Raw genomic sequence first — 22,016 nt, forward strand, 5'->3', positions numbered from 1 at the left:
TTTGATTTTTGTTGGAAGCCGCCCAGAGTGGCTGGGGAAATCCAGCCGGATGGGCGGGGTACAAATAATAATAATAATAATAATAATAATAATAATAATAATAATAATAATGTGTTTTGTGCGGGGGGGAGTCATCAGGTTTTTTTCTTACTTTTATTATATATTTTGTGTTTTTATCTTGTATTTTTATGGTGTGAACTTGAGATCTATGGATGAAGGCAGTCTATAAATTTAATAGCTTTAAAGAGCAAGCTGGTGTTAAAAGCAGGCGCTGTGCAGTGGTTCGCATGTGGGACTTGGGCCTGAGAGGCAAGGGCTCAAATCCCCACTTGGCTGTGAAGCTCACGGGGTGACCTTGGGCTGGTCACTGCCTCGCAGCCCAACCTACCTCACAGGGTTGTTGTGGGGATTAAATTAGGAAGGGGGGGAACCTGCCATGTGCGCCACCTTCAGCTCCTTGGAGAAAAAATAGGGGGATAGAAATGCAATTAATGAATGAATGAAGGAGTAACACTGTAAGCGCTGACAAGAATTAAATGATGGTAGAGAATAGCTGAACCCTGCCCTATGGATGGAGTGGTGGGGTATAATAGTGGCTGAAGCAAAGAGATTCCCCCCAGTGAGCGGGTATCATCCTGCAGGAGCCAAGAGACCTGAGCTCTGATGAATCCCCATTGTAATGTTGGTAGTGGGGGTGTGGGGGTGTCTGTTGCAGGCTGCCTGCCCCCCCCCTCAAGGACTGTGGAAATAGACACACACCTCCCATCCTCACCTTGTATCTCTCATTTTATTAAGGCACAGGTGTGGAGACACAAACACTCCATCTTTGTCCACAGTTCACTTCCTTTGTGCTGAGCCCTCCCCCCTTGGGAAAAATGAAATATCCTAGTCGACTGCAGTTGATATTGAAAACCCTATTTAAAAAAACGGCAACAGGCATAACTTTAAAAACCAAACCATTCATCGCTGGACTTCCTGTTGCTTTCGGAGTCGGAGCACTGCAAATCTTTACCCTGCTCTCATGCAAGAATAAAAGGGGGAAGTGTCTTGCATTTCAGAAGATAAACTGCAGAAGCCCCCCTCTACGGAGCAGGCAGGACTTCCAAGGGTCCATCTGCTACTAGAAATATGTACAAAGGCCAGTGGGCGTCCTTTCGAGGAAGGACCAGGGAGGGATTCTTGCGTTAGCGGGACGGCTGTGTCACGAAGGGCGAGAGGAAGAGCTCTCCTCCGCCTTAGCGGCAGTCCTGGATGGGGTTACTGTGGGTAACGCTCCACGATCATCGCGTGGCCCTGCAGGCAGAAGAGGAACAGGAAAGGGATTATTCATTAAGGGATCTGCAGGTGGAGGAGCAAACCTCTCCCCTCCCACAGAGAGGCAGGAAGGAGGAAGGGGTTGGGATTTCTGGGAAAGGAGGACAGCAAAGGCTGCTATTTAGCAAGACCCTGCAAGGGCTGAGATCGTGCCAACGGCAAGGGAGGCAGGCGGCAGTCCCACTGGGAGGGCGTGGTGGTGCTCCTTCGGCTTACCTGTCCTCCAGCGGCGCATGCAGCCACTAGGCCATACTGCCCTCCTTCCTTCTTCAGCCTGTGGGCAGCGGTCATGACCAAGCGGCAGCCAGTGGCCCCAAAGGGGTGTCCCAGGGACAGGGACCCGCCCCAGCTGTTGAACTTCTCCAGAGGGGGAGCGCCAACCTGCAAGCAGAAGGCAAGAGAAAGTGGGGCCCTGAGTGCGAGTTACCAAACTCACCACCAGCGTGGGGAAGGATCACCCCCTGGTGGAAGATCAAGGGGGAGGGGTCCTTCCAGGTCGGCCACATCAAAAATGCTCCCAGATCTGGGAAGCCATGGGCAGTGAGAAGAGAGAGAAAGGCCTGGCCTTGGAAACTGGGTATTGAGTTCAGGGGTTCCCAGACTGTGGTGCCCAGGGTGCCGGTGAGGCACATGTTTGATTTGAGTTCCATAGAATTCACTGTGTAATACAATGAAATAAATAAAAGCAGCAATAAAACTACATTAAAAATCACGCAACTTTGAGCACAGTGCATCACAGTTGCTGCAACAGCCGGGAAAAGTCACCAAGAGGATTAGATGTATTCATGGAGGCAGCAATGCGCCTGAATCCACAGGGGGGGGGGGAGTTGTTCTTGTGGTCAAATCCTGCTTGCAGGTTTCACACAGGCATCTGGATGGCCCCCGTGAGAACAGGATGATGGACTAGATGGGCTGTGGGCCTGATCCAGCAGCCTCTTCTCAATCAGTCAGTCAGTTTTATTACGGCAAAAGCCAGCAGCACAGAAAATCAGAAATCCAAACAGAGAAAAATCGGCAACATCACCAGAGATAGAACAATTACACAAAGGAACTTTACAGTGTGTTATTCAATAAAAGAGATTTACGCTTCTCAATAGCTAAAGTGCAGAATTTAGCCACATCATATGATACTAGACTTGAAGAATCCTCCAGAAGATATTTTCGTAAAATCTTGGGGAAGGATTCCAAATAGTGTTGTAAGGGCGTAAACTTTGTTAAAAGGGGTAAAATAAATTGAGCACATTCTTCACTATAGAATTTGCAAAATAAAAGGATGTGAGTAATGGATTCTACCTTGTTAGACACGCAGGGGCAGAGACGCCCAGGCATTGGGACCTTCATAAATTTGCAATACAGCACTGCTGAAGGCATTGTCTCGAAACGGGCTCTAGAGAAGGCCCATCTATAGGCTTCATTAGTGATATTAGTTAAATAAGGGGCCGCTGCAAAGTTAGGCCAAGATTTTAAACATCTGTACTTCTCCGGGAGTAAGGCAACTTCTTGTTGTAATTCGACATCGTGAAGTCTCTGAGTAATAGTAATTTTTGCCTTATTTAAAGTTCCGTTAAGAAGATATTCTGGGTTTAGGCCAATTTGTTTGATCTTATTAGTTATTTGCATAAGCCGGGGGGGGGGGGTTGTAGGGGACTGTGGCCAGGAAGTGAGGTAGCAATCCCTTTGGGTTGTAATGGATTTTCAACCAGAGGGATATTGCTTGTTCCCATACCTTTAATTCCACTCTGGGGAGTCCTGCCTCTTGCCTTAACACTGAATTAGGTGTACTCTTTGGGGTACCAAATAAAGATCTTAAGAATTTTGATTGTACGATTTCGAGGATCTTGAAATTAGCAGAAAGGTTAATTTGAGAGCCATACAAGAGTTGGGCAGCCTCTTCTCACCTTCTATGTTCTTGGCACTTTTCAAGTGGTCCTTGGGGAAAGGTTTGGGAGCCCCTGACCCAGCTCCAACCATTTTCTCCTCCTCAACGATGTTGCCTCTGCCCCACGCCCCTTCCATTTGCAGGCAAGGCAAAGGGGAGGCTATAAAGGAGGAGAAGGAGGACACACACAGACACTCACAGCGAAACGGCCAACATCGGCCCCCTTACCTTCGACTTCCTGCCCATGTAGTTCTGGGCAAACCAATCCGAATCCATCGCTTTCATATTAGCTAGAATCTGCCCCTGGGAGGGAAAAGGGAGAGGAAGGATGATGCTCTGGGGCAGTCCTAGAACTGTATGGCCGGAAGGGACCCCCAAGGGCCATCTAGTCCAACCCCCTGCAAGGCAGGAATCCCTGCCATGCAACCTCTCTTTAAAAGCCTCAAAGGAAGGACGGTCCACCATTGGAGACCACTGGTTCAGGTCCCACCCTCTGAAGCAGGAGGCAGCAAGCTTGTACACAGCGGCCCTTCAGATGTTTGAAGATGGCTATCCTACTTCCTCCCAGCCTCCCCTCTCCAAAAATACTTACTGCAAAGGCCTCGTGGAATTCAAACACATCAATGTCTGCCATTGTTAAGCCGGCCCTTTCCAGGACTTTGGGCGTTGCATAGGTCGGCCTGGGAGGGGAGCAAAGCAGAGAGAGGCATTCAGAAAGAGCTGCCCACCTGGGGAGGAGGGTCGCAGGGGCGCTGCCTGTCTTGCCAGCATCCAGGAAGCCCCTCCGGGTTGAATTTGCACCCCATCCTCTGCTAAGATGCTCCGGGCTATTTTTAGTTGCTCAAGGCCTACAAGACACTAGGTTTGCAGTACTGAGATGGGGACTGGTGGGCAGGAGGAATCATGACACCCCAACCAGAACCACTCCAAAGTGCAATAAGGTTTTATTGCAGTTCCTCTGAGCTGCCAGGACTCAGGCTTGCCCCCCCCCCCAAGGCCTCTGCAAGGCCCAGTTCCAAAATCCAGGCACCCAAACTGGGGCGCAGGTGTTGTTGGCGAACTGGTATTTCTTGCCACTAATCAGCATTTACCAGTTCCAACTTGGTCGCCTCCCCGAATGACTCTGGGATGGGGCTGATGTCAACCACACAGGTCCTACCCCACGGAGAGAGCAGAAGGGGCTCGGCATGCATGCCCAAGAGTCAATGAGATGAGTGGCCCCTGCCTTGCTTTCCTCAGGCCCCTGCTACTTGCAGGACCTGCAAACTGCTCAGCCCCAATCGCCCCAGGAATATCAGAACTGCCCACTGAGAGCCAGTGTGGCCTAGTGGTTGGAGTGCTGGACTAGGAGCTGGGCTTCAAATCTGCACTCAGCCATGAAGCTCACAGGGTGACCTGGGTCCAGTCGCTGCCTTCTCTCAGCCTAACCTGCCTCACAGGGCTGTTGTGGTGCATTAATACTAGGAAAGGATGTAGCCAGGAGGCTTTGGGAGAGGGCAGAACATTTGCAACGTACCCAAGCAGGAGCTGGTCCTTTGGGTCCTGGGAGACGTACACAAAATCCCTGAGGGAGAAAAGCAAGTAAGTTGGGGGTTCTTGGAGGGAGGAGACCTGCCACACTTTCAAAAGGGATGGTGTGGAAAAGCAGGTGATGGATGCCCATGTAGTACCTGAGGTAGGCCTTTGGTTTGTACCCCATTGCTAAAGCCTTCTCTTCGGACATCAGCAGCACCGCCGAGGCCCCGTCCGTCTGGGAAAAGGAGCAGAGAATATTCCGTCAGCTGAGAGCAGGGACCGCCCCGGCCCCCAATCCGCCTGTCTCTTTTATTCAGCTGCACTACAAATGAATTGTAGAGTTGGAAGGGACCCCTAAAGGTCATCCAAACCAACCCCCTGCAATGCAGGAATCACAATCGGGAAAAGGACGTTGCATTTCAGTGAGTTTCAATCTCAGGAATTCAAAAGGAAGGCTTAAAACTCACTGTCATTCTATGACTTGCTGAGATCAAAGCATCTGTAGCCCTCTGGCCTGTGATGCCAGGGAAGGGGAGAGACAGCTGTTTTTTTGGGGGGGGCATTGATACATAGGGCCAAATGCAGGAGGAGTTGTGGGGGGAGAGAAAGCCGAGGTGGTCTTCCTGCTGTTGTTGGGCCATAACTCCCATCCCCCCTGACCGTTGGCCATCTTGCCTGGGGCTGATGAGAGATTACGCTCCATTCACGTTCAATGCCAAACAACAGGCTGGCAGCAGCAAGTCCTACTTTTGGGGACAGGCCAAAAGAGGGACGCTGTATGTCTGCACAGAGCCAATTGTAGTTTGCTAGCAAACCAGAAGATCTCTCTCTCTCTCTCTCTCTCTCTCTCTCTCTCTCTCTCTCTCTCTCTCTCTCTCTCTGTGCAAAGTCAAATTCCTTTACCTCTTTAAGCCCCATCTATCTATTTTAAATCATATACAGATTAATACAGATCAGCTAAATCTTGGGCCACAGAGCGCTCTACGGATGCAAGAAGAGCCTTTAGCTGGATCAGGCCCATGGGGCCGCATCCTGTTTGCATAGGAGCTGACCAGACGCCTGTGGAAAACCTGCAAGCAGGATTCAAACACAAGGCCGCTCTTGCCTCCTGAGGTTTCTGGGTATTCAGAGGCATTGCTGCCTCCAACTCTGGTCGGTGATTCCAGTGATTCTAGCACGGCTGAAAATCCCTTGCTCCAATGGTGCTGTGTGTGGCGCCTTACCAGGAAAGACGAGTTGGCGGCTGTGACTGTCCCGTAAGGCTTGACGAACGCGGCTTTCAGCCTCCCCATCTGCTCCATCGATGACGGGCGGACTCCGTTGTCCCGCACGACCGTGTCCCTGCCTGACACAGCGGAACCAAGGATTTTTAGAGCCCTGCAGCGCCCCAAGATTTGGCTAGCTTCAGGCTTCCTCATTTCTGCGGTGCCCAAGGATATCCTCACCTCACCAACCTCTCCCATACCTACAGGCCCTTTCTTCCCTATCCCCACCCCACCCCTTTTGCTCCTAGAAGCTCTTCCTTTTGCTAGGACTTTCTGCCTCTGCCTGGGGTCACAGCAGCCAAAGTGCTACACCCGGATTCAGGATCAAAGTCGGCCAAAGGACAGAAGCCCCACTTCTGTGACAACCAAGCAGCCAAGCCAATCACTGCCAGAGATGTCAACCCCATCACCGAAAACCTCTTAGCTCGTTGCTCTATGCAGCCCAGATGCCACTGCAAAGGGTAACGCTTTGGTTTAAAGCAAATAAACCCAAATTTCTTGAAGAAGGTGGCAGGAAGGGAGGGGAAAATAAGAGGTTTCTGTCTGGGGACAAGGGTATTTGGCTTGTGACACTGAGAAACAAGCTGGTGCCCAAAAGCTTTCACCAAAGGCTGCTAGCTACTTTGGGGTCTGCTGAACTGACTTGCTACAACCTTCCCAGGAGAAATCATCCTGTGGGTTTGCTTATATTACCTCATCAGGTCAAAACACAACATTTAAAAAGAACTTTAAAACGAAAAGAAAAACGGGGACTAAAGTTACCCATGTGATGTTAGTTTTTGAACAAATTAATGCTAGGCATTGGTGTGAGGTTCAGCTGTATCCACTTCAAGACTGCGATTTTATGTTGCAGCGGCTCACAAGGAGATGAATGAAAGCTGCCCATTGATTCACATCAGGGAATTGGATGTACTCCAGTGTGGCCTAGTGGTTAGTGTCAGAGCAGGGCAAGGGAGAACAGGGTTCAAATCTCTACTCGGCCATGAAGCTCCCTGGGTGGCCTTGGAAGCCAGTCTCTGCCTCTCTGCCTAACCTACCGCACAGGGTTGCTGTGGGGATGAAATGGGGGAGAGAACTTTGCATGCCACCTTGAGCTCCTTGGAGAAAAAATGTGGGGTGCACATGAATGTCATGCTTCGCTGCATCACAACACCCACCACGTCAAAACGTCCTTGGCTCTTTGAGCAGGTTTGGAGTGGGGTGGGGGGGCTGCTCTTGCTGTGCTCTTTAAACACCCCTCTCTAGGGTGAGAGAATGGCAAAAGTGCTTCCCCTTCCCATTTGGGGGCAGCTGAGCAAGGGAGAGGTATTTTAAGATTCAGGTCTTCGGTTGTCAACAGAAGGACAACACGGACCTAGAGAACCAAGGAAGGGGGGCGGGGAGGAAGGGAGGGAAGTCTCCAGCACAGTGGCTCCCATAGTAGGTGGGGGCTTCCTAGGGGACACCAAGAGTCAAGGGGTTGGCAGGGGGTGCTGAAGGTGTAAATGACTCTCAGATTCTGAAAAGCTGGTATCACTAGATCAAGTTGACCAATTTTGTTGAATTAATCAAACTAAATAGTGTTAATTGGGTTTCAAATAAATGATGCAATTCATTGCTGTTGTTTTGAATTTTATTGTGTTATCTTCCTTGGTGGGCCATGCAAACCACTATTCTTACTAATGTTTTTTATAGGGTAGGGGGCACCGGGGATGAGTCTATGGAACCAAGGGGGCAGTGGCCCCCAAAGTTTGGGAAACGCTGCTCTAGCGCCTGGGTGTGTGTGGAAGGGAAGTGGGCTTCTCCCCCCTGCAGCAGGTACTCTTCCCCCCTCCCCACCTGCAAGTTCCCTCCCAACAGGACCCCCACCCCCAGCGCGGTACCTGGCACTTTGAAGGACACGAGGTCAGTGAGCAGCCCTTCGTCCTGGGCCTTCTTGGCCAGGCTGTGGGAGCGCAGGGCAAACTCGTCCTGCTCCAAGCGCGAGATGGCAAAGGCGGCTGCCAGGCGGTCTGCCGAGTGGCCCATCGTCTCGCTGGTGGAGAACTCGGCCACGGCTGGGAGCTGGTGGGAGCCAGAGAGGGCTTCGTGAAAATCGGGCATAGGAAGGCGCCCGGCGCCAAATCAAACCATTAGTCCATCTTGCTCCGTATTGTCTACACTGACTGGCAGCGGTGGCTCTCCAGGGTTTTGGAGAGGGGTCTCTCCCAGCCCCACCCGGAGATCCCAGCGGGGACTGACTTTGGGACCCCTGAGCTACATGCAGACAGCGCCAACACAAATAATGATAAATAAATAAGAATCAAAATGTGCACCCCACCACCGAGACCATTCCATTGTAACTATGCAACCTCCCAAAATTTCAGCACCTCTTGCGATGGTTTGACCTCTTTCCATTCTACAGTTCTACAAACACCTTCCATATCTCCTCAAAGCCACTTCTCCTGCATGTTCCCCATCTTACCTTAATGGCACATGTTAATTTATCATTAGTAGCTATACCCCACACCTCTTTATACCATTCTTCCATTTTATATTCTGCTTGCCCCTTCCACTTCCTGGCTATAATAATTCGTGCGGCTGTCAATAAATTTGTGAGCAAGTCCTTCCTAGCCTGCGAACCCCACCGTAAATTGATAATAATGCTACCTCTGGACTTCCGGTCAGCTTTAACCCAGTGATTTCTGTTATCTCCTTAAACACCCTTTGCCCCCCCCCCAAATGTACATATTTACCCCCCCCCCCACCACGTGTGAACATAATTCCCTGTTTCCTGGCATCCCCTCCAACATAACACCAAATATTCCTTGTTTATTTGATTTGATCTGTTTGGGGTTAAAGACCGTCTCCAAACTAATTTATAACAATCCTCTTTTATTCTTATAATCAACATTTTCAATGTACGTTTCTTCCATATTTCCCCCCAGCTTTGACTATCTATCTGCCCTGTTGTCTCCTTCTTCAACCCCTAATAAAATAACCTATGAAGAGCCTGATGGATCAGACCAACGGCCCATCTAGTCCAGCATCCTATTCTCACATGGCCAACCAGGTGCTGGCCTTTAAAGCCCTAAACAGCTTCGACCCAGTATACCTGGAGCGTCTCCACCTCCATTGTTCTGCCCGGACACTGAGGTCCAACTCTGAGGGCCTTCTGGCGGTTCCCTCGCTGCGCGAAGCCAAGTTACAGGGAACCAGGCAGGGGGCCTTCTCGGTAGTGGCACCCACCCTGTGGAACGCCTTCCCAGATGTCAAAGAGAAAAACAACTACCAGACTTTTAGAAGACATCTGAAGGCAGCCCTGTTTAGGGAAGCTTTATTCTGTATTTAATGTTCTGTTGAAAGCTGGCCAGAGCGGCTGGGAAAACCCAGCCAAATGAGACAGGGTAGAACTAACAAATTATCATTATTATGGTGAGGAACCAGCAAGCAGGATCTGAGCACAAGAAGGACTCTCCTCTCCTGCTGTTTCCAGGAACTGGTATTCAGAAGCATCACCGCCACTGACAGTGGACGCTGTCGAAAGCCCTTTATGAATGTATAACCCTCTTATAAAGGCAAGTTGGTGGCCATCACTGCCCCCTGTGGGAGTGAGTTCCATGGTTTAACTATATGCACTTTACGAAGAAGGACTTGGTCTGTCCTGAACTTTCTTACACAGCTTCTTGGTTTCCTTGAGTGCTGGGAACTGAACACCAGACTAACGGTTGTTTTAGGAGCTGAAGACGTGAAGAACAGAGGACTCAACTGTCCCACCCCACGAGCCACCAGCCAGCCTGATGTCACTTGGTTTGTCCTCTTTTCGTCCTCACCGAACAAGCAAGAGGAGAGAGAAATGGGGTTAGCCTTGTTCATTGTTTTTACCTCTGGAGCAAAGTAATCGGGACGGATCCTGGAGATCAGGGACAGCCTCTGGCCCAAGCTTTTCGCCCTCGTGAGTCCAAGCATCGTCTTCCTCATTTTCCGGCTGTGTCTGATGGGGACGTCGGACATCAGCTCAACGCCACCAGCCACCACCACATCCATCTGGCCAGATGCAATGAGACCGACTCCTGCAGAGATTGGCAGGAAGGAGGCACCAAGGAGTTACACTTCCCAGGAGAGAAAAGGCAGCGTCGCCTCCTGCATGAGAAATGCCCTCCCTGCCACTGCCCAGGGGGAGTTCCCACTTGCCAAAGAATGGCCAGGCACTCCCATTAAGCTCCTGAGTGTCCTTTGCACCCACATCTTTACCTGCCCTATGTGGTATCAGCAGGACAGCAGGTGGCCGTGGCCTGGGGGAAATCCGTCTAGGGCATTTATTTACAGAAAGGTTATCAGTCTTCCAGATTCAGAACACCTGAAGCAACGCATTCGCCAATTCTTACTTGAAATCTTTGCTCAATGCCCACCATTTCTGTCCATTTTTACCAAGCGCAGTGTCTACTGCAACTGCGGAAATTTCTTGCCCTCTAGTTGCTCCCATTGTAAGTGGAGGGGGGGGTTTCTATGGGCTGTTTCAAACCTTCTTCCTTCCATGCTCCCCCTCCTTGGTCAACTTGCTCCTTTGTCTTGGTTAGATCTCACCCATTTGCTGTCTTAAGTGGGACAGCAGCAAGAACCTGCCAGGCAACCCTTCTGGATAGGACCAGGCACAGTGGTCCCCAAACATTTTCGGACCGCTGCCCCCTTGTTTCCATAAACTCACCCCATTGCCCCCCCCACCCTACCCTATGAAAAGCATAATTCAGAACTCCACTCTGCACAACCCGCTGATGAAGATAACACAATAAAGCTCGTAACATTAACAACCCATTGCACAATTATTCAAAATCCAATGAAAACTATTTAGTTTAATTGATTCAACAATATAGAAGACCTTGATCCAGAGAAACCCGCCATTACCAACAGCTGGCCATCTTGTGATGACTCAGAATCGTAAATACAGTGGCAACTCTGGTTATGAACGGGATCCGTTCCAGAGCCCCTTCGTAACCTGAAAGGTCCACAACCTGAAGTGCCGCACCTGCGTATGTGCACGATGCAACTCGGCACTTCTGCGCATGACGTCATTTTGCGCATCTGCGCATGCACAAACCACCGAACCCGGAAGTAACCCGTTCCAGTACTTCCGGGTTTGGCGCATTCGTAACCCGTGACGAATGCAACATGCAGCGTTCGTAACACGAGGTACGACTGTACAAACAAACATGACCAAAGGAAATCAAACTGAAAGCGGTAAGAACAGTAAAACTTTTAACTACAAAGCAAGGAAGCTGTTCTGCTCTGGGCTCCAGCCTGGTCAATTGTAAATAAGAGATCAAGGCACTAAGAGGGGCCCACTCCAGCCCCCCCCCTGCCCCCCGCTTGCCTCTTAGCCTTCCCCTAGGTAATCCCACTGGCCCCCAGGGGGTGGTACCACCCACCTGGGAACTACTGACCAGGCATGTGTCCAGTCATCAATCCACAAGAAGGAACAGCGCTGCTTACCAGAGAGCAGCATTTTTGGCTTTTTCCAAAATGTGTCCAAACATTAACAGTTTTTTAAAAATAAAAAACAGGTGCTTTTAGAAAGAGGAGGCTGCTGCTTCTGGACAGAGCGGAGAGCAATGAACTCCCACTTAGGAGATCCAGGGCAATGCCTTGCTTCCTACTGAGAAACACCCTACAGGTTCTTTGCAACTCTACAGCCAATTGCTCCATGCCCCCTTGTTCTTCAACCATGCCCCCCCCCGGCAACGTTGGTACCTGTTGTCATCGCCTGGTTTGAAGAGATGCACGCCATGGTGACTGTGTGGGCAGGTGTTTTATCAGAGAAGCCAGCTCCCAGGGCAGCCTACAGGGAGGAACACAATGCAGAAAGCTTAGCAGACAGAGTGCTGAGAAAGAGCTCGTCTTTACAACACTACCTGCGGTGGGAAGCGGGCTGTGACATGTGTATCGGTTGACTGCAGAAAGCTGACAGAAGAGAAAACTCAACATTTGTCAGGGGGGAAATATTAAGATTGCCTGCATCAAGTTGATGGGCGATGCCGAAATGGCAAAATTGACCGGAAGAATCAGAAATCAGGAAGACCAAAACTTTAATAAGGAATGGGGAAAGTTTATAATTTATCTTAAAAACAATTGTAAACAGTTAAAGCCGTTAGGACTGGAATAACACTTGTAGTTTAATGGTAAATTTTGGACAATGGAGAGGTAAAAGATTTGAATTATTATAAAAGTGTGGGGGGAAGTGTGGGGGGGATGATGGGGGAGGGTTGGGTGTTGGGGGCATGTTTGCTGGGTGGTTTGTATTGTAAGAAGGTTGAGATTTATAAAGTTGAAGGTGAAGTTGTAAATGTAATGTGTAATGTAATGTATAAGATAAATTTGTGCAAAAACCAATAAAAATCATGAATAAAAAAGAAAAAGATATAGGGAAAAAATATTAATAATAAGACCCACAAAGGGGAGGAGGGAAGCATGTTTTTATGTTGCATGTTGGATATGTGAGTGTAAAACTCTCATTTGAAAACCAAATAAAGAAATTTACCAAGAAAAAAAAAAGATTGACTGCATCACCAATGCTTGCATTTCTCTTGAAAAAGAAGTTGCATAAATGGTTAATACGCCATGGCGCTCAGCCTTGTGACAATTATGACCAGGCTTCATAATCTCTGGATAAAGGATAACGTGGGAAAGAGGGCTGGGAAACGCCCATCTCTACCAGAGAGAAGAGGAGGAGGAGGAGGAGGAGGAGGAGGAGGAGGAGGAGGAGTTTGGATTTGATATCCCACTTTCTCACTACCCAAAGGAGTCTCCAAGCGGCTCACATTCTCCTTTCCCTTCCTCCCCCACAACAAATGCTCTGTGAGGTGTGTGGGGCTGAGAGACTTCAGAGAAGTGTGACTAGCCCAAGGTCACCCAGCAGCTGCATGTGGAGGAGCAGGGATGCAAACCCAGTTCACCAGATTACGAGTCCACTGCTCTTAATCACTACACCACACTGGCTGGTGTAGTGGGAAACTGTTGCTAGCCAGAGTCCACAGAGCCCTAGGCTAGGTGAGCCAATGGCCTGGCTGAGGATTTCCAGGGGGCTGGACCAGATGACCCTTTGGCTCCCTTCCAACACTACAACTCTGTGATGCAACGGGATAAGGCAGCCCCTGCCACATGTCCATGACACAGCAGGAAAACACCTGAGTCATGGAGGCTTGGATACACATTGCCACAGAATGCTGCTCCTGAGACAGAGCCAAGTGGGTGAAAGTTCAGGACAGAGCTGGAAGTTAAAGTGAAAAACAAGGGCTGGGCTGAGCAGCCCGTGAGATGGGAGCCAGCAGGCTGCGGCAAACAAAGCTGGATCCTGTAGCTCTACAGCGTCCGATAGCATTGGGCGTTCCCTGCCACAGAGCCGCACAAACGGTTGCTTGCCCTTAGAGAGCAGGTGCAGATACTGCAAGACATTCTGGCCTCGGTCAGAAACCAGGGATCATTTGCACGCAAAACAAAAAGTCACCGGTGGAGGATTGTCAAGGGTTGCTGATAAATACTGACGATTTCCAACGTTCACAATCTACACGTGAGCAGACAGGCGCACTGGCAACATCAAATATTTTGTGAAACGAAAGGGGGTCCCAGCTGGCAAGTTCAAAGTCTGCTGATATGGGCTCTCTTTTAGGGGAGGGGTCGTGGCTCAGTGGCAGAGGGTCTGCCTTGCAAGCATAAGGCCCCAGCCTCCCCAGGTAAGGTGAAACCCTGGAGAGCCACTGCTGCCTGTCAGTGTAGGCAATACTGACGCAGATGGACCAAGGACTTGTTACTAGGCAGCTTCCTGGGTTCCTAACAAAGGGAATGAACAGGTTGACCCCCTCCAGGATTTGCCCATTCAAAAAACACACAACTGGTATTCAAGCAACCATATAATCATAGAATAGAATCATAGAACCCTAGAGTTGGAAGAGACCCCAAGGGCCATCCAGTCCAACCCCCTGCCAAGCAGGAAACACCATCAAAGCATTCCTGACAGATGGCTGTCAAGCCTCCGCTTCAAGACCTCCAAAGAAGGAGACTCCACCACACTCCTTGGCAGCAAATTCCACTGCCGAACAGCTCTTACTGTCACGAAGTTCTTCCTAATGTTTAGGTGGAATCTTCTTTCTTGTAGTTTGAATCCATTGCCCCGTGTCCGCTTCTCTGGAGCAGCAGAAAACAACCTTTCTCCCTCCTCTAGATGACATCCTTTGATATATTTGAACATGGCTATCATGTCACCCCTTAACCTTCTCTTCTCCAGGCTAAACATACCCAGCTCCCTAAGCCGTTCCTCATAAGGCATCGTTTCCAGGCCTTGGACCATTTTGGTTGCCCTCTTCTGGACACGTTCCAGCTTGTCAGTATCCTTCTTGAACTGTGGTGCCCAGAACTGGACACAGTATTCCAGGTGAGGTCTGACCACAGTGGTACTATGACTTCCCTTGATCTAGACGCTATACTCCTATGGATGCAGCCCAGAATTGCATTGGCTTTTTTAGCTGCTGCATCACACTGTTGACTCATGTCAAGTTGATGGTCTACCAAGACTCCTAGATCCTCTTCACCGCAGAGAGATGTTCTGCTGTGTAGCTGCCTAGTGCTTCTTTCAATAATTTAACATACCTCTCTAGCTACATTGCTGGTTTTCACCTCCTGGATAACGGTGCCAAACACAATGTAATCCACAGCTTCCTTGGGCACATCAGTCCGGTTCAGCAAGCCTCTGTGGGAAGAAGTCAGGGAGGGAGAAATCAGTGGTAGGCAGACCAAACCAAGAGCATTACCCTCTTGGCGGTTATTTCACATTAACAGGGAAGCAGCTGGGTTTAGAAGATGAACCTGCTTTAGGATTGCCATACGTCTGAATTTTCTGGACATATCTGGGCAGAAATCGGTAAAATGTCTGGGGAAATCCGGACGTATGGCTGCCCATGTTGGCAGTGCTGTTTTCCATAAAAATATCTCAAAAAGAGCAATTTTATTTTGCGATTTTGCCAGAAAAGCTCAACAGCTTTACACTGTTTGAAACCTTACTTGTTTACTCAGCAACAACACAGCAGCAGAGATCCAGATGCTGTGTACACCCAGATCCACAGCTCTCATAGCAGCCATGTTACCCCACTAACATATTTGTTTCGTCACTCCAAGTAAATCTAGAGTGTAACTCCCACCATTCAGGAAAAAAAAAACTATCCAATTGTTGTTGGTGGTGTTGTTTTAACTCACTACTTACTTCAGTGCAGCTCTGGCCAAGTCATGTGGCATCAAGTCTGCATACCTGACGATTAGAGAGGAAAGGAAAACATTAAGGCCTGAGCAATGCAAGGATTTTGTTTTTTGCTCAGCGCAGGGTGAACAGATCAAGCAAATCTTTATTATGGTCACAGACCAGCATAGGTAGGGTGGGGTGCAATCATTTAAAATCTGCAAAACTTTCTGGAAAGCTAAAATTATTAAAACAGAAGGTATTTATAAAAGACTATAAGAATCTAAAAGGAGCTAAGAGATTCTAAAAGAAGGGTTAGGGACATTAAACGGATGTGGAAGAGCATAAAAGGTTAGTATAGAAAAGGCTATGGCTATCAATTTACAAAGCACTCTAATATGGGTGTTCGTTAAATCTAGTTTATGGCACAGGTCATGGACAGAGAAAAATGAGGTGACCAGCAACCTTTTAACACTGAATTTTAATCAACAAAATAATATAACCAACCAATAACTAATTATAAGCAATTCTACATTTGGATAGTGCTGTTTTGGATCATAAGGCTGGTCCATGAAAATATACTGAATGACTTAACGGAAGAAAAGTCCACTGCAAAAGCGGACATTGCCTGGTAAATCTTGGCAATGCCTCATAACTTTTCAGCCACTCACTGCTCTACAGATGGACACAGGACAATGGCAGCTGTCTCCTCGAGTCTCTTATTTACATGCCAGGACAGTGAGCACATCACCTGCAGTTAACTTTAAGTTAATTTCATTAACATTAAGTTGCACGGGCATTTTCTCCGTCAACACCAGGTTTCCCCTGAGACTTTGTAAGTCCTTTACAAGTCCCCAGACTTTACAAGGAAGCATTGAATACTTACGAGGTTCCTGACTGCAGAAACGGAATGCGAACCCCATCAACCACCACGATATTCTTCACCCCATCTTTAGCCAAGGTTTTTTTAGTCTTGGGCTGAGCTGTGGAAAGAGAAGGATAAAAGACTACTGACAGAGACAAGGCAGATCAAGAGCAACATTTCTGTTATTAAAAGGCAAGGAAGAATGCATGGATTTTGGAGCGAGAGTCCTTTTTGAGTTTAAGCCAGGAAGGGGGAACTCTGGGCACTTCAGAGACTGCTGCCTTCTAGTCCCCATCATCCCTGACCATTGGCCATGCCCAGCTGGGTTTGATGGAAGCCCAATCCAACAAGGCCTGGAGGGCCACTAGTTCTCCATCCCTGGTTTAAGTCAAAACCTGAGTTTAATGCCCCATCACAGTCACCATTCGGTCTGAGAAGCATTCAAGAGCATGTGTACAGCTTTTGTGGTTGTTCAGTCATTCAGTCGTGTCCGACTCTTCGTGACCCCATGGACCAGAGCATGCCAGGCACCCCTATCCTCCACTGCCTCCCGCAGTTTGGCCAAACTCATGTTGGTAGCTTCGAGAACACTGTCCAACCATCTCATCCTCTGTCGTCCCCTTCTCCTTGTGCCCTCCATCTTTCCCAACATCAGGGTCTTTTCCAGGGAGTCTTCTCTTCTCATGAGGTGGCCAAAGTACTGGAGCCTCAACTTCAGGATCTGTCCTTCCAGTGAGCACTCAGGGCTGATTTCTTTAAGGATGGATAAATTTGATCTTTTTGCAGTCCATGGGACTCTCAAGAGTCTCCTCCAGCACCATGTACAGCTATGCCCAATCTATTGACATAACATACTCCTGAAATCACATACACAAAGTTTCATGAACGCTGAAAAGTGCTAATCCTTTTAACCTCCTCTAAAATGTTGAAAAGTTGAAGGAACTGAATATAAAGAAAGAAATAACTTTTATGGACAAGTTTGCTAACTTAACAATAAATGGCCTATTGGATATTAGGGCAATCTTGGAAATTTGTTTAGAATCTCATCATTAATGACAAATAGCGGAGCACTCGGATCCCCAAACAGCAAATGCAATTTAAAGCCAGACAAACAGGGCCACCCAGCTTCCATTGCATAAAGAGGGTCTCACTTGACAAGGTGACGTTCTGTACCAGAACACCAGATTTTGTGAATTCCGCCCAGGTGTGATTTGCAGTGAGCACAAAATGTTCGCAGAAACAAGACAAAATCAAAGTCTAAAGTGCTCCTCGGGTGTAGGTAGTGCATGTCTAACCCAATTCAGTGGCAGAAGACACTAAGTAAAGAGACCTATCCATTCTCAAAGAAATCAGCCCTGAGTGCTCACTGGAAGGACAGATCCTGAAGTTGAGGCTCCAGTACTTTGGCCACCTCATGAGAAGAGAAGACTCCCTAGAAAAGACCCTGATGTTGGGAAAGATGGAGGGCACAAGGAGAAGGGGACGACAGAGGATGAGATGGTTGGACAGTGTTCTCGAAGCTACTAACATGAGTTTGGCCAAACTGCGGGAGGCAGTGAAGGATAGGTGTGCCTGGCGTGCTCTGGTCCATGGGGTCACGAAGAGTCGGACACGACTGAACGACTGAACAACAACAACAAAGAGACTTGGAGACCTGGTTGTAAAGAGGACCCAAGGTTATCTTATTGGGAGCCTTGAGACTCGCTTCCCAAGAACCTGCAGTCAGTCTTATTGAACTGTTATTCCAGTTTGACCACTCCCTTACAAGATTCCTGTACATCACTGGGAGTGCCAGCCTGAGATCACAGAGAGTTGCAACTAGATCCCTAACAATTTTGTAATAATGTAAAAGGCAAAACAGGAAACTATTGCTGGAGCTAGAAAGGATTTCTCTGCTCTCAGTTTGTTGCTGTTGTTTTAAGAAGACAAATCAGAATAAACTGAGAGCTGCTATGCACTTACTTGAAATCAACCAGTGGGATTTATTTCCAAGTTTGACAGGGGATCCATATGATCCTATGCCTCCAACACACTCCCAAGCTAGCTGCAAGACTACACCAGCCCTGGAGTTGATGTAGTTTATTTCCCAGCCACTGCCTGCTGTCCGTGGGTGGGAATTAAAACAAACAAACAAACCCAGTCCACAGCAGGAGAAAGAAGAAAATGTCACTTCTCCCCACCTTCTGCTCTGGCCAGCATGAGCTGGCAGGGCTTACGAAGGACAATTTCTCCAACAGAGCATCTTCTCCAACCCACCTCCACCTTAGGATTGCTCTACTGGTGATGTTATTGGTTTACCTGCTGCCTGTAACTGGGGCGAACAGCTGAGGGATCTTACAGCTGGAAGAAAAGCAGAACAAAATCCAAGTGTAAGAACGAAGCAACAGCACCAGAGATTATCTCAATTACCAAAGCTCAAAGAGACTCTAATGTTTAGGATGAACAGCAGCAGGAAGATCACGCTGCAGCTTTTCTTTGGACTCAATTTGGATTACAGTGCTTTCAAGTTCAGATCACTTCCAAATGTGCAACTGGCCTATTGTGCAATTGATTTTCCTGGTTTACAGATAAAGCAATCTGGCACAGATGTTCAGATGATGAGGCATTAAAACAAAAGGAATCATTTAGGCAGGGCAACTGGCATCCTAGTTTAGTTATAGTGCAAGTTTTCTATGGCAGATTGTGTCCAAAGCAGCTTGAAATAAACATGAAGTATAAAAACAGAGTGATATATTTAGACACAATTACAAGACGCTGCAAAAGCTTCAAATAAGATAGATGATTCATACTGCCAATTTTACAGTTAGTTACAACCCACTCTGACTAATCTTTTAATATTTGTACAAATTTGGTGCCTAACCAGAAGCAGCTGAACTTACCTAATCGAGCAGCCCATGGTGAGACAGCAGGAAGGCTTCTGGCACAGCAGGTCAGCATGGATGTCATTTTGGAATCTGAAATGGGGGGGAGGGGAGGGTTAGACAGTCAGTTATTTATCTTGCTTGGCTTGTTAGCAACATTCATGTTGGTCAGCCAATTCAGTTCACATGCCCGGTCCAGGAAAGTCAAGGTCATCACTCCCCCCCCCCCACCTGCTTTCCAAAGCCACTGCCAAGTCTTCGGACAGATCACTGGGCAAGCAGAAACCACAACCTGAGACAAAATGATGTGGTTCTTTCTCTACAGCGCAACGATGCAAAACAGATTAAATGACTGCAGATTTCCCCCAGCATTTCACGGAAGCTTTTTGCAGAAATGTTGCCCAAAGGGCAAAGCAGCCCGATGTCTTTGGTAAAACCAGAGAGTTTGCAATCCCAGTAAACAGAGTTTGCAACAGTTGTGTATTTATTTGTTTTAAATCTCTGCCTGAACAGGCATTTAGCATGTTTAAGAAATGACAAAGGATAGCTTTGTACATCAGGTTAAGACTGTAAAGAGCCTATGTTGTTTAATACTGTGCTCAAACCATTCCAAGACAAGAAATTCAGCTTTATTAAAAGTCAAATGCATCAACAAAAACTCCTACAAGTGTTCAGCTCACAACCATGTTGCTCAACCCATCCATTTCCCTAATCTTCTTTCATTCCAGGAACCACCCTCCCCAGCTCCATGTTACAAACAAGTTAGCTTTCGGAGTGGGGAGGGGCTGGTCTGGTTTTTTCGAAAGCAGCATGGCTCCTATTTAGGAAGCATATGCTGTACTGAAGCATTTGGGGGCCTGTTTTCACTAAGGCTAATATTGATCCACAATACATCCAATATTAAAAGTTTTATAAAGGAACAAGTTCCTCCCAACGCTACACCAAGCTCCCGCCTTGCAGGTGGGTCCAAACCCTAAAATGGTTCTGGGACCACACCACCCCTCTGAACCGAATCTCACTCCACACTAGGTACCGGTAATCCCTAAACCTAGTCTACCCCCATTAAGGTCTTTGGGAGAGGCTATAGCTTAGTGGTAGAGCATATTCTTTGCATGCATAAGATCCCAGGCTGAATCCGCAACATTTATGGGTAGAACTGGGAAAGACTTGAGACTCTGGAGAGACACTGTCAGTCAACAGAGAAGTAGATCCAGCTGTCTTCCTCGGCATAAGGCAGCTTCTGGTGTGCCAGCAAAATATTAACAAAATGAACAGCTTCTTCTTGGCCCCCAGCATCTGCCATGAGCACAAAGCCCTCCCTTGCTATCCATCAAGTTTCAAAATTGGCAAATATACTGCCTGTAAAGAAAATACGCAATGAAATAAAAATAAGCTGCAACCAAATAAAAAGAATCACACACTGAGGCTGGAGCAGTGTGGAGACTGGACTACAAATTACAAAATTACCAATTACAAAATCCCTGGTCTAAATTTCAAGCCACTCCCTCTCCCAAGAGTGGAACATGGGGAAAACAACAATTGCTACCTCACAGGGCTGTTGTAAGTATGACAAAAGGTACTGTGTGTATAAAGCTCTTTGAATGTTCTAAAGAGGCTATGAAGTATTCTGCATCTGTAGTAATAATGGGACACTCTCTGTCCTTTCCTCGTTGTCAAAGTTTGTAATAATAATAATAATTTTTTTATTTATACCCCCCCCCCCCAATCTGGCTGGGGTACCACTTTCCTCAGCCACTCTGGGTGGCTTCCAGAATATTAAAAAAACAAACATAATAAAGGATCAGACATTTAAAATATTCCTGATACAGGGCTGCCTTCAGAAAGTTGTGTATCTCCTTGACATCTGATGGGAGGGCGTTCCACAGGGTGGGCGCCACCACCGAGAAGGCCCTCTGCCTGGTTCCCTGTGACCTCACTTCTCGCAGAAGGCCCTCGGAGCTGGACCTCATTGTCTGGACTGAACGAAGGGGGTGGAGACGCTCCTTCAGGTATACAGGACCGAGGCCGTTTAGGGCTTTCAAGGTCAGCACCAACACTTTGAATTGTGCTCAGAAATGTACTGGGATCCAATGTAGGTCTTTTGGGACCAGTGTATTGGAAGCTTTCAAGGAACCAGGGCAGGGTTTTGTCAACCAGAATATAAATACTAACGAAAATGGAGGACAAAGACTATCAAGGCATGCCTCTGAGGTTTCTTGGGATCCCCAGTCGGCAGAGAATCATAGAATCATAGAGTTGGAAGAGACCACAAGGGCCATCCAGTCCAACCCCCTGCCAAAAACTACTGCCCGCCAGGCCCTGCTTGTGGGCTTCCCATTAGGGAACCTGGCTGGCCAAGATGGGCCCCTGGGTCCAGCTGCAGGGGCTCTTCTTAGGGTCTCAATCCTGACGCCAGGAGTTTTCTACTGTTGTACCAGAACTGCGCTGACCGAGCTCACTTCCCTTCCATAACCGCCGCCCCCCCCCCCACTTTCTTCAGCCCAACAACACAAGGGTGTGTGTGTGGGGGGGGGTGTCGTTGCGTCAGTCATGTGACTGTTCCCCCTGGTAATCCATCGGGAGCCATAAACCCTCCCCGATCCACCTTATCTCATCCCGCCTTTCCTTCCAAAGGAGCCCCAGGCTCCCGAACACGGCTCTTCTAGCAGTAAGGGTTGACAGCTATGTCTCTCTCCCCCATCCCCACTCACAACAGCCCTGTGAGGCATCCTGGTGCTGTAGAGCCGGAAGGGGCACCCGGGGGTCATCTAGTCCAACCCCCTGGGGCTGAAGCTAAGAGAAGCAGAGGGCGCCTCAATGTCACCACCCAGCGAGCGGCCTCGAGGCCTGGCCCCCCTCCCTCCCCCCCTCTATCCCACCAAGGCCCTCAATCCATGGCTCTAACCAGCGGGTCACACAGCCGCCCCCTACCGCCAAGCCCCGCCCACCGACCCCATTCCCCTGGCAGGACTCGAACCCGGCGCCCCACGGAGCTCGGAGAGCGAGGGAGACAACCGGCGGCCCTTCTCCTCCTCACCTGACGCGCCCGGCAGCCTCCTTCGCCCCTCCGACTCTCTCCCTCAGGCGCAGCCACGCCCCCCCCCCCGAGCGCGCCTCAGCCAGGAAAGCCCCCTCC

At 48.6% G+C, this 22,016-nt stretch overlaps 1 protein-coding gene across 2 annotated transcripts; it reads right to left on the reverse strand.

The window, feature by feature from the left end:
• Nucleotides 1-762: 762 nt before the first annotated feature.
• HADHB (hydroxyacyl-CoA dehydrogenase trifunctional multienzyme complex subunit beta) lies at nucleotides 763-22,016 on the reverse strand. Of its 2 annotated transcripts, XM_033145237.1 has the most exons (16): nucleotides 21,918-22,016; nucleotides 18,899-18,973; nucleotides 18,318-18,359; nucleotides 16,041-16,137; nucleotides 15,182-15,226; nucleotides 14,572-14,671; nucleotides 11,680-11,767; nucleotides 9,817-10,004; nucleotides 7,836-8,016; nucleotides 5,932-6,053; nucleotides 4,864-4,943; nucleotides 4,710-4,757; nucleotides 3,786-3,873; nucleotides 3,422-3,496; nucleotides 1,531-1,695; nucleotides 763-1,293 (listed from the first exon to the last, which is right to left on the reverse strand). In XM_033145237.1, the coding sequence occupies exons 2-16, from the start codon at nucleotides 18,963-18,965 to the stop codon at nucleotides 1,258-1,260; spliced, it is 1,422 nt and encodes a 473-aa protein (XP_033001128.1). In that variant the 5' UTR covers nucleotides 18,966-18,973; nucleotides 21,918-22,016; the 3' UTR covers nucleotides 763-1,257. The 2 variants fall into 2 exon arrangements, with proteins under 2 accessions (XP_033001128.1, XP_033001129.1); XM_033145238.1 differs by lacking the exons at nucleotides 18,318-18,359; nucleotides 18,899-18,973; nucleotides 21,918-22,016 and adding an exon at nucleotides 18,200-18,233.

This window comes from Lacerta agilis, chromosome 3 (genome assembly GCF_009819535.1).
Source record: "Lacerta agilis isolate rLacAgi1 chromosome 3, rLacAgi1.pri, whole genome shotgun sequence".
Lineage (NCBI taxonomy): Eukaryota > Metazoa > Chordata > Lepidosauria > Squamata > Lacertidae > Lacerta > Lacerta agilis.

Coding starts and splice junctions, on each gene's coding strand:
- HADHB (XM_033145237.1), bottom strand. CDS start 18,965: ATGACATCCATGCTGACCTGCTGTGCCAGAAGCCTTCCTGCTGTCTCA. Junction 18,360..18,898: donor ACCATGGGCTGCTCGATTAG/GTAAGTTCAGCT, acceptor CTTTTCTTCCAG/CTGTAAGATCCCTCAGCTGT. Junction 4,758..4,863: donor AAACCAAAGGCCTACCTCAG/GTACTACATGGG, acceptor TTTCTCCCTCAG/GGATTTTGTGTACGTCTCCC.